Below are 11,560 nucleotides of genomic sequence, written 5' to 3'. Positions count from 1 at the left end.
TGTGTTTGTCTCTGATTTAGAATACAAAAAAAGCAGGTAAACCGATAAAGCATCATAGTGATTGATCGGTTACACATCGTAACCGATCAATCAGTATGATGCTTTATCGGTTTTGTATTTAATACGCAGCACAGTTGTCTTATCTACTATAACCTAGTGATAGACTATAGTGGAAGAAGCTATTGTGACAAGCAGGGCTACTACCATGATTACCCACAACACAGACAGAGAACAAAGTGTGTGAATCATTAGCGCAATCTTTTAAGATTGATTTGGTTTGCTTTTGAAATTCACTTCGGTTTCAACTTTGATCAGGAACAAATGGGTCTGCCGCCTCCACTCACTGTCTCTGTTTCTCATCGACTTTCTTTCTCCTTATCGCATGCACACAGCACATTCACACACCGGATGAAGACTCACACAAACTCGGCAGAAAGTCCACAGAAACTTTTCCATTTCCAAATAGTCCTGAAGTGAAGTTTTCAAAGTAGAAAAGTATTCACACAAAGTAAGGGACTCACTTTAAAAAAGGGCAGACGTGAAAATGTGTCAAATTACAAACAACTAGCTTATAGCAATACAATGTATGGATTAATACATCTTTTTATAGAATAAACATGTGAAATTGTGTTTTTTTGACACAACAAAGCAGTGAGATAGGTACACTACACAAAGGAAATTGATTCAGGAATTGATTTTACACTTTTTCTGTGTACAATCTTCCCTGTACTGCAGCTAGCTAATGCTAAATCATAAAGTATTAAGGCTGGTATTGATTTGTGTGTGTGTTTTAAAGTAGTGCTGGTAATCAGAGCAAGATCAATAGGAGCAAATCAAAATGAGACATTCATCCCTATGCATATCAAATGAAAAGACTGTGCCTAATTGCAGGGTGACTAACTCAAAGACAAGTGTGTCTAACCAGGTGCCGACTGGATTAGGACAAGAGGGAGAGTAGCTGTAGCACATGGCTAAGGTTTACAGGTGTTCTAAGATAGCTATGTCTCTCTGTCGAAGCATGTTTTTCTATTACACAGCTTCCTTATTCGGCCTCACACTGCACAATGACACTGATAACTCACTATGTTTAAAGTCTGGCTGCCTCTACCGGGAAGTCTGTGCGTCTCTTGGCTGCAGAATTTATCATAATGAAATCAAATATAATTCTCCAGTGTATGACTGATGATGCTAATTAAATCATCTCTAGTTGGCAATACCCAAATGTAGGTTTACAAATGCTTTAAAAGCATGTCTCCCCTCGTCTCCACCCTTAAACAAACACAACAATATGAGAACAAACTACAGACTATCTTTCCATCACTACAGCCCCATATGAGACCATGTACTTAATGTATGGGGGGGCTTCCCCTCTTTCTCTCCTCTGACTAACAGCACCCTATAGGACAAAAGTAATGATCTAACGTAGCCTTTGTTTTGATCTCAACTACATACATGTAAAGTTTTGTCTGAGACAAATCAGACAAGCGGCTTAAATTGGTGGGTGCTTTGGCCCCCGCTTGCTTGGACCAAACCCCAATTTTAAATTTGATCTAGAGTGTAGACTACACATTTGTAAAGTGTGTACAGCTGCTGTGAAGGTTGCAATGCTCTCACCTTGACAAAATGTCTCCACAGAGAAATATAAAGACATTGATCAAAACTGCTTCTGTTATTTCCAGCTGCAGTACGTGCCTGCCTACTCACAAGGTACCGGAGTCGCTATTAAGGCAGGTAATTACATTCCATATTTGTAGTAGTTCAAGTCTATTACCAACCTTCTTCACACAACCCAGTCTCATGGCATTTCGTGTTCACCAACACGATTTTTAATCTATTGATTCGTGTTCACCAACACGATTTCCCCCTTTTTTTCGTGTTGCACAGCACGATTTTAAAAGCAATGTATTTCTACTGGTAATGTGTTTTCGTGCCTGCAGCACGTCTTTTTCTCCGGTCGGGTCGAGGAAGACCAGAAGCTGTGTGGTTCATAAAAACATGTTCTTACTCAATATCAAGCCACAATTATTGCTTTTATTTTAAATCCTATAATTTTGGACTTTTGTTGCCGTCTGTGAGGAAAATAAATGGGGCTCAGAGCCTCAGAATACTGAAATCTGTATTTTTAAATCTTTTTTTCCTTCTAATTTGTTATTCTTTTCAAAATAACACACTGTTATTTACTCACCAATAACACACAATTATCCTTGCTTTTATTTATTGGTTTAATTCCATAATCTCTGGCTTTTTTGGCATCCGTCAGGAACTGAATTTCAAAATAAAAACAACCGGAAACAGACGTAGGCCTATAAGGGACATTCCGAGCATCATTGCGATTGTCAACATTTCTGAGTTTAGGATGGCCGAAGACACTACACTACCCATAATCCCCAGCTATCGTTTAGGACTACAGTCCCCGTGATTAATCTTCAAACTCTGGGATTGGATGTTGGAGTGGCAGTGCGCCAAGGTTACGCTGAGCGTCAAACAGCTGTTTGAAATGGAACGAAACCACGCCAGACTATCCAAAACTGGAATCGAACGCCCCCCCAGAACTACACATGCTGGCTATTGTGTTTCGCAAAATGTTCTATGGGACGTCTCTACTTAACGTTTTCGTTTTTCCCACAATTAGAAGTTGCCAGTATTAAACACATTGGTGTTATCAAATGTAAAACATATAATTAATAAATGGGTGAAAATCGCTTGTGTCCATAATGTGCAGCATTAATATACCCACATGACAGCTCATTGTTACTTTGTAATTCTACTCCACTACAATTCAGAGGTTAACCTGGTATTTTTACTCCACTGCATTTATTTGAGTTACTTTGCAGATTCTGATTAATGATGTGAAATATAAACAACCCTTAAATCAGACTTTAGTTACACCTGAGTAAAATTCAGGTAAGGTGATTGTCAAGTGCCAACAATCAGGAGAGATATTTGATAGTTGGTGCTTGAGAAGACTAAACATGTATCTGCAATTGACATGAATGGAAACGAGTAATAAAGTATATTCATTACTCGTTATTCTCTACTAATAGTTAATTAAAGACTGTATATTATGGCTATTTTGCACATCCCTTTCAAGATTTCAAGATTTTCAAAGGTGTATTGACATATCATATACACAACTACGGTGTAGTTATGCAATGAATGAAACACTTGGGTCACAGGTTCCTCAACAGTGCATTACAAGACATCTATCAATATGTGTGTACCTCCACCATTAAACTGTTATATTCTGTACATTTCTTATTCTATCTACATACATAAGAGTATAATTCATATGTATAATATCAGTTAAAATAAGTGCTTCAACATAGTTAACATTGCAGGAAAGCAATATATTAGACGTTAAGTACTTTGTCAGGCTTAATATTTATCTGTAGATAGATACCCCCAACATTTTTTTCTTATTTAAAAGAAGACCTTAATCTGTTATTTAATGTTTAAATAAAGGTTAATTTGTTTTTCTGTTTTGCACCTCCTCCTATTAATATCTTTGTACATCCTGCACTAAACTGTTTTATTGTAGAGATCACTTATAGTATCTTCTTGATTTTTTATATTCTATATTTCTATCACAGACCTTCTACTTTCCCCCTATGAAAGTATGTACTCTTAATATTTAATCAAATATAACACAAAAAAACAATAATTCAATAACGTGCTTTAACCACTAGGTGGTGCATACAAGGTACACACAGCCATAATAACTTTGTATTATTAGTGTAGGACACTTATGTATGTACAACATCTGAAGATGTGTAGTTTTATTTATGTTTTCACATCATTTTACAGCATATTGCTATACTATTTCAGACTCAGTATTTACATTCTTACATTCAAAGAAAATCAGTAATATCTTTAAAAACTACAATTCCTTTTATATCAGCTGTGCACCGTTATGGTGTAAATATAACCTATCTATGAATTAGATCAAATGTAAAAGTCAGCCGAATTAGTGTTGATACTGTGTGACGAAGGTAACTTCGTCACTGTGGACTAACGGCTTCGGGCCTTGTATATTGCACATGTCTTTTATTTTGAAAAGTGTTCCCCCTCCCGTTCTTTCTGTTACTCCTGATTATGTTCACCTGGTGCCCTGTGTTGTCTCCTCCCCCCCCCCACCTGTGTCTAATTGCTCCCCCCTCACCTGTGTCTAATTGCTGATTAGTGGGTGTGTATTTAGGCTCTGTGTTTCCTGTTTGGTAGAGGCTGGTAGTGTGGGTGAGATCCTTGTGGCTGGTGACTGTGTTCACCTGGGCAGCAATATTGAGGCTGTTTATCCTGTACCACAGCGATGAATAAATGCCCACACCGGGTTATATTTGAATTCTCTGCCTCTGCCTCCTTGCTTGGTCGGGCCGCTCAACGGTCAGCTTCACATACTGCAAGGAGACGTATTGTGTGAAGAGAAATTTAAGATGTTGTTTAATTGTTGATATATTTATGATTCACGTCAAGTATTCAGTTTCGACGGCATTTCTTCCAGTTTTTCAAAAGTCTTCTCATCAGGGCTCTATAAATAAAGAACTACGGCAGATCTGTAATATGTAATGCAGCCGAACCGTGTATTACAATGCCGTTATGTGATGACTTTCAAAGAGAAAAGCAAGAGCACTCGGAATTAAGTATTTTATTCTTTTAAAATGTTTTCCGGATTTCATATAATATAAACACCAAATCTCAGCATGCATTGCGGCTAAAACATCCAATCAGCGAGCTTAATCCATAGCTGAGGATCTTGGGTAATCGCTCGAAATGCCTACGTCTGTTTCCGGTTATTTTTATTTTGAAATTCAGTTCCTGACGGACGCCAAAAAAAATCAGAGATTATGGAATTAAACCAATAAATAAAAGCAAGGATAATTGTGTGTTATTGGTGAGTAAATAACAGTGTGTTATTTTGAAAAGAATAACAAATTAGAAGGAAAAAAAGATTTAAAAAATTTCAATTTCAGTATCCCGAGGCTCTGAGCCCCATTTATTTTCCTCACAGACGGCAACAAAAGTCCGAAATTATACGATTTAACATAAAAGCAATAATTGTGGCTTGATATTGAGTAAGAACATGTTTTTATGAACCACACAGCTTCCGGTCTTCCTCGACCCGACCGGAGAAAAAGACGTGCTGCAGGCACGAAAACACATTACCAGTAGAAATACATTGCTTTTAAAATCGTGCTGTGCAACACGAAAAAAAGGGGGAAATCGTGTTGGTGAACACGAATCAATAGATTAAAAATCGTGTTGGTGAACACGAAATGCCATGAGACTGGGTAGCTTCACAAAATGGTTGCTGTGGAAGATGAAGCACACTAAGCTAGAATAAAAACAGTGCCTGCTCTGCTTGATTCCAGCATGTCAAAAGGTCAGCAGAAGAGGAACTCACCTGTGCAGGAATAGTCATCGATCCTGATGTAGCCCGTATGGCAAATGCACATGAAGGAGCCCGGAGTGTTAACGCACATGGTGTTCTCCCTGCAGTAGTGCTTCCCCTCAGCGCACTCGTCAATATCTGCAGGTAGAGAGAAGCAGAGAGGGGGAGAACAAAGCTTGGTTAGATGTGGAATGCTTTCACATTACTAACAAGTTATAAGACAACTGTAAATGCGCTTTTATAATCGTTTTAAGATGATTTCCACATTTGAAGGTAAGTACATGGTTATAGACCTTCACATACAAAATGTTTGGTAGATTTGAGACTGCCTACACTGGTGCAAATCAAACAATACTTTTAATCAGTGTTCAATGACCTCAAGTTCAAGGCCCTTGCTAACCCTAACCCTTTTTTTAAACCTTCTAAACTGAGTGACGTTCAACAGCTTCATCATCTGGAACTAGTTGATTTTTTCATCACGTAACCTCCAACATTTTTATCCAGTGGTTTTATTTAACTTTATGGCATCATTTGTTGAACAGGTTGCAACAGTACAGTTATCTTTGAAAAAGGTATGACAGGCAAATAAGACACAAAGGAGGTGCTAAAGTCACTTATTTATCATGTGTGTTGTTTGTCGGAGTTTCACCAGCTTGTATTCTGATGATGGAAATTACATTACATTACATTGCATTTAGCTGACGCTTTTATCCAAAGCGACTTACAATAAGTACAATAAATTAGCTGACGGAGCTTGTTGTCTTGTCTGGTTCTACAAAGCTGGGGATGATGTTTAGTAGCTTCCAGAATTCATTAAAGATGTTGAAGCAGGCTTTAATTGACTTTGGCTTTCATTAATTTGTAATGAGAGATAAGACGACACTGACATGTAGTCATTGGTGACTTCTTGGGATTAAGATCCGGCTTTCTCTTGCTAATTTTCTCAACAAGTCCCCTATCAGCAATATGATGTCATTTGTCTGCGCCTTCCATGTTGTAAATCTGTATTGTGAACTTATCATTTGACGCTAAAACGTGATGTGGCTAATAGAGGGCATTGTCTACGTAAACTTATGCTATGTATTAATTTCCAATAAAGAGAAGGTACAGCACTGTCATAGTGACATCTCCAGTATGATACTGTGGCTTAGTCCAATCCTGGAGACCATCTTTTGTAGTTTCTGAAATAGTTGGTTCTTACATCAGAAGAGTTCTAAAAGCTTCTATGCAGCCATTGGGAAAAGTGCCATTTGTCTTCATCAGAGGCAGACAGAGGTCGAAAAGCAGAGGGTCCATGAAAGGGGGGCGCTGAAGCACTTAAGGTTCCACCACTCGATTTTCAATCCATTTAAAGTAAAGCAGAGCTTGGCTGCTTTTTTCCAGACTTCTGGTCATTTATCTGTGTGTTTGAGTTTACTTTAGAGTAAGAATTATATAACTTGGGAAGATGTTTAGGTTTAGAAATCTGAACGGGTAGGAAACAAACTCAAATGTTTTCAATTATGCTGGCTCAATTTAAGTAAACCAGGGCATAGTTGAGGTAACCAAGTGAATGTATTTAAATTATGATAAAGGTGTATGTAAGGGAGGTCTAATCAGGCAAATAAATGAAAAACCTGGAATTATAACATTAAGTCTCAATCACGATTTATAAAATCTAAGGGGGCAGTTTCTAGACGAACAGTATCTGCATAATAAGAGTCAGGTTGTCAGAAATACTCACGCTCAAGTAGTCTGATAACTAGACTGAATTACTATTTTCTTTCACTCATTCAGCCTGATACTGTGCTCAGAAAGCACCAGGTGACAAACTTGAACCTCTGACAGCCTTGTACGAAGATGAAGTCCAAATGATTTTCTTTCTCATACTGCTTTGATTAGTCAATAATTTCTCTAATAGCAGAACTATTTAAAAGGGTCCTATTATGCTCATTTTCCAATGTTATAATTGTGCCTCTACTGTGATATGTTGACATGCTTTAATGTTCAAAAGTTCTTTATTTTTCTCATACTGCCTGTGCTACAGAACCTCTTTCCACCCTCTGTCTGAAACCAGAGTCCAGTCTTCTCTGATTGGTTAGCTGGCCGGCTATAATGTGAGTGGTTAATCTATTTTAGATGTCCCGCCCCTTAGCCTCTCACTTGCAATGTGTTTCAGTGCTAGTCAATAAAAGCGCAAGTGTTACTTATAGTGATGTCATTATTTTGTGGAAGTAAACAAAGGAGTCCAATGGAAGTGTTTCAGGCAGGGCGGGGGAGTGTGTGGGAGAGAAACTCCCTCTGGAGGGAACTTTGGGATTTCAGCCTTTGCAGACCATTTACTTGCACAAAAACCTTTACAACACACTAGAGGAAAGGGAAACCCCAAAAAACAGAATAGGGCCCCTTTAAATTACTAAGCAAATCTATGGGTGGTGATTCAAATGTCTGCAACAGGCTAATACTGATGTTGCTGTTGCTCCGTCTCTGCTGGATATGTTAGCTGGCAATTGTTTGCTAACATGTTGGCAAAACAACTTGGTGCTTTGTTTCTTTGACATTGTTAAGAAAGCTTTCGGCAACCTAGTAATTAAACTCGGTTAGTGTAGCTTTAAGAAAAATAATTCATTAGATTGTCCTTTGTATTTCCGTTTCACCCTCATGATTCCATATTTGGATCCTTATTAGCTGTTGCCTTAGCAACAGCTATTCCTGGGTTCTATACTGCATGCCAAACCATCAGATAGAAGATGCACAACACTGCCAGGGTAAACAAAATAATCTTGATAATGTGATGCAACCAAATGCAATTCGATGCAAATACGAGTTGATCCGAACAAACCCGGCAGTGTAATATGCTCCCGGTCCTGTTCCTGTTGAAAGAACAGGTCAAATGTAGGTTTCTTCTTGAGGGACAAGCTCCATAGTCCTTGAGGTGACTAATTTATTATTCATCCCCTGTATTCAGTGTCTGTCAGAGTGCAAAAGGACATTCACCCCTGAATATGTTCCGTGCCAGGTGCTCTTACAAAGAGCACTTGAAATTGAATTTCAATAGATTTGCATTGGCATTCATTTTGGCTTGCATGTCCTTGGGTATGGCACCGCCCAGCAAGCCGCACACTCAGAGCTCAGCACCTGTCTACAACTCAAGCATTCCTATTTCCTTAGTCTTCTTCCTTTCACAGTTGCATCAATACTTGCTGCCTCCGGCTACTGAAAAGCTTTATGGATAAATAAGCATAGACAGACAATCACAGACCACCTATGAAAGTACATATGCCCTTCAGTAAATGAATGGAGGCTAATTAAACCCTGTGACTGGTAGAGGGGGAGGGAGAAGCAGAGAAGTTGAAAGGTAGGGAGAAATTGGAAGTAGATGGAAGGGCAAATAGCAGTGCAGGTAGGGATAAAAACTGATGTAGAGACAAAGATGGAGTCACGACTAGCTTTACTATTGAGCTTGACAGAAAAGGGGAAATGAGAGAGCGGCGTAGAGGGCGACTGACAGAGATAGTGAGGTGAGAGAGGCACATAAGGAGGACAGGAGGAGGTGGAGAGAAAAGGGAAGGAAAAGTAGTGGATTAAACAGAGAATGATTGAAAAAGAGCCCAGTGTGAAGTAAAAGTGTTGAAAAGTGTCGACTGTAAGAGGGTGGACAATTGAGATAGTAAAAAGAGTATTAACTGTATCTGAAGAGACAGAATGTGGAACTAATTATGTCCGTCCGCAATCGCAATAATAACCTTGAGCGTAGGTCTAAGGTGAAAGCTTTCCTGCTTTGTGATTGGCCGTCCATGCTGCGGCTTTGATTTAGAGCCTATTAACTGTAAGACATCATCCGTCTCGCCCCTGGTGACAGCAGTTACGTTTGCTAAAACAATATGTTTGGAGGTGAGATGATATGGGGCAACTGAACGCACAGGGGAGAGCGACCATCTCCATCTCCATTAACGCACTCCATTTTCTTGATTGGCCTGTCGCATGGTCACACGTGATGCGCCAAGCGAAGGAAGCTTGCCAAGTGTCAGCGGCGGCTTTTATCGTTGAATAGAGTGCTCGGGGTCAATGTTTTGCCACATCGCGATAGATGGCTCGAGAAGGGCTTTCTTCTCTTTTTTTTCACCTTTGCGCATTCCTGCATAGCGATGGAATCAATCACAGTCATATCTGAGGAGGGCGGGTAACTTTGTATTAATAGGACAAAAGACGTCCTTGTTATGCAGAAAGAGGGAGGTCTTTGGTTCCTAATGTCGGACAAAAACCACAGCAGCTATAGCTGTCAGTGATTGGAGGGCTTTATGTTATATGGACTCACTGGTTTGCTATGGAAGAAAGAAACTCATTTAAAATCAAATTCATTTTGACACATTTTTCAATAATTAATATAACTATAAACCAAACACCACAACATAATGATTTCAATTGATTACTCTAAAAGGGATTAATCAAAATAAACAACAAATATCAGTTTTAGATTAGTAAGAGCCGTTCTTATTATCGAGTGTGGAGTTACTCTGTAATGAACTTTATTTCCCACAAGCCGAGTACCTTCGCAGGCCAAACGAGTGGGGAAAAAGAGAATTGACTTTTCAATCTCCATAGTCTCCACAAGGCTATTAAATTGCGCACCATTACTTTTTTTAAAGAGGACCTGACAAGAGGCAGAAAAGCAATGTTTCACTTCCAATTCTGCGGAAAACTGTTGCACATCTGACCAAACATACTGTAGCATGAGCACTGATTGGTTTTGGTAGAGTATGGTCAGAAGTGTGATCTGTAAACAAACAGTCATACCACAGTGTACTGACACACTCTCGAGTGCAATTTAGAATCACTGAAGCACAAAACTCAAGGTCAGCAAAGAAGGAAATATTCTCTGGTAAAGTAGTTCTTTAAATACAATTCATAAACAGATAAACAAAAGGATAACTAATAATAAGGAAGGACTTTAGATGATGATGCTGCTGCCCTGAAAACACAATACGGGAGCTGTGACTTTTGAATTACCAACAAATGAGTTATTGCTTGAATCCCCAAGAGTTCAAATTGTAATAGCAAGTGATGTACTCATAGTTATGTTAACATATGAGTATTAAACAAACTTTTTTTTTTCCCAAGGAACATTGAAACACATTTTTAGTGTAGTTAGAGAAGTTACACCGTCTTTATTGACTCTTATCTAAGCCAAAATTGCCTGTCCATGATATGAAACTCTTCATCCATCTTCTAGTATTTAAATGATTTGCAAGCCAAGCGTTGTTACATTCTTGGAGGTCATAACTTTTCATTAACATTTTTTACATGATTCCTCATCAACTATGTAAATAGGGAATATCAGCTTAGCCCTCTCAGCTTGCCTAACATGTCGTTTCTAAAAGAGCGTCCTCACTATCTGTTTTTCATACTGCAGTACACCAAGGTCTGGGAGTAGGGAGATAACACTGGCTTTGCCTCTGGATGTCCCACAAAGACACCCGAGTCTGTGCCATTCCACCAGCAGTCTCTCTTTCCCTTTATCTCTCCGTCTTTTTCTCTTCTATCCCTCTTTTCCCCAACCATCTCTCTAACTCGGTTTCAATAATCAGCAGAGGGACGACGGTTGCCAAAACAGTGTCAGATATTCTTCAGTAGGCAGTTCCCTCATGGCGAGACGTGTAGCAGGCAGAGGGAAGAGCAAAGAGACAAAGGGCTGTCCCTGCTGGCCAAACAGTGTCCCACTCAGCAAATAATCTCCACTGTTAGCCTTGGTTCCTCGTGGGTGGAGAAAGATGTCAGAGAATGTTACAGGATCAGATTAAGGGGAGTGGCATTGGATCAAATATTAAGTTATAGTTGGTGGTCGGGAGAGTTTTTATGATTTGGATTTTAATGTGATTTTCAAATCTTGAGAATTTGTTTTTAGGAAAACAAATCAATGCTTGTGAACATTCGTGCAGTATGTGTTGGGCTAATTTGTCCACTTTCGCATACTTTTGATTTGTATTACTAAACCCCATTAAGAAATGTTGAGCATGTCAATGTTTTGGTATCTATCACCTATATACATTGATAGTTATTTCTTACATTTTGACATACTATGTGAACATTTTGGACCCAAAACCGCACAAAAAACGAAAAAACTGATTTTGAAAATGATATTATGTGTACACAAACATGCACAACGAAACATTTTGAAAGCTGGAAATATATACC

The 11,560-nt window shown here is 38.9% G+C and overlaps 1 protein-coding gene across 1 annotated transcript in view; it reads right to left on the bottom strand.

Moving 5' to 3' along the window:
• nell2a (neural EGFL like 2a) overlaps positions 1 to 11,560 on the bottom strand; it is a 91,035-nt gene that overhangs the window by 38,604 nt on the left and 40,871 nt on the right. Inside the window, exon 13 of the mRNA XM_034218737.1 lies at positions 5,399 to 5,524. Within this exon, the coding sequence (XP_034074628.1) occupies positions 5,399 to 5,524 (126 nt within the window). The remainder of the gene's footprint in view (positions 1 to 5,398; positions 5,525 to 11,560) is intronic.

This window comes from Gymnodraco acuticeps, unplaced genomic scaffold (assembly GCF_902827175.1).
Source record: "Gymnodraco acuticeps unplaced genomic scaffold, fGymAcu1.1, whole genome shotgun sequence".
Classification (NCBI taxonomy): Eukaryota; Metazoa; Chordata; class Actinopteri; order Perciformes; family Bathydraconidae; genus Gymnodraco; species Gymnodraco acuticeps.
This window is presented reverse-complemented; position numbering and strand designations above follow the sequence as displayed.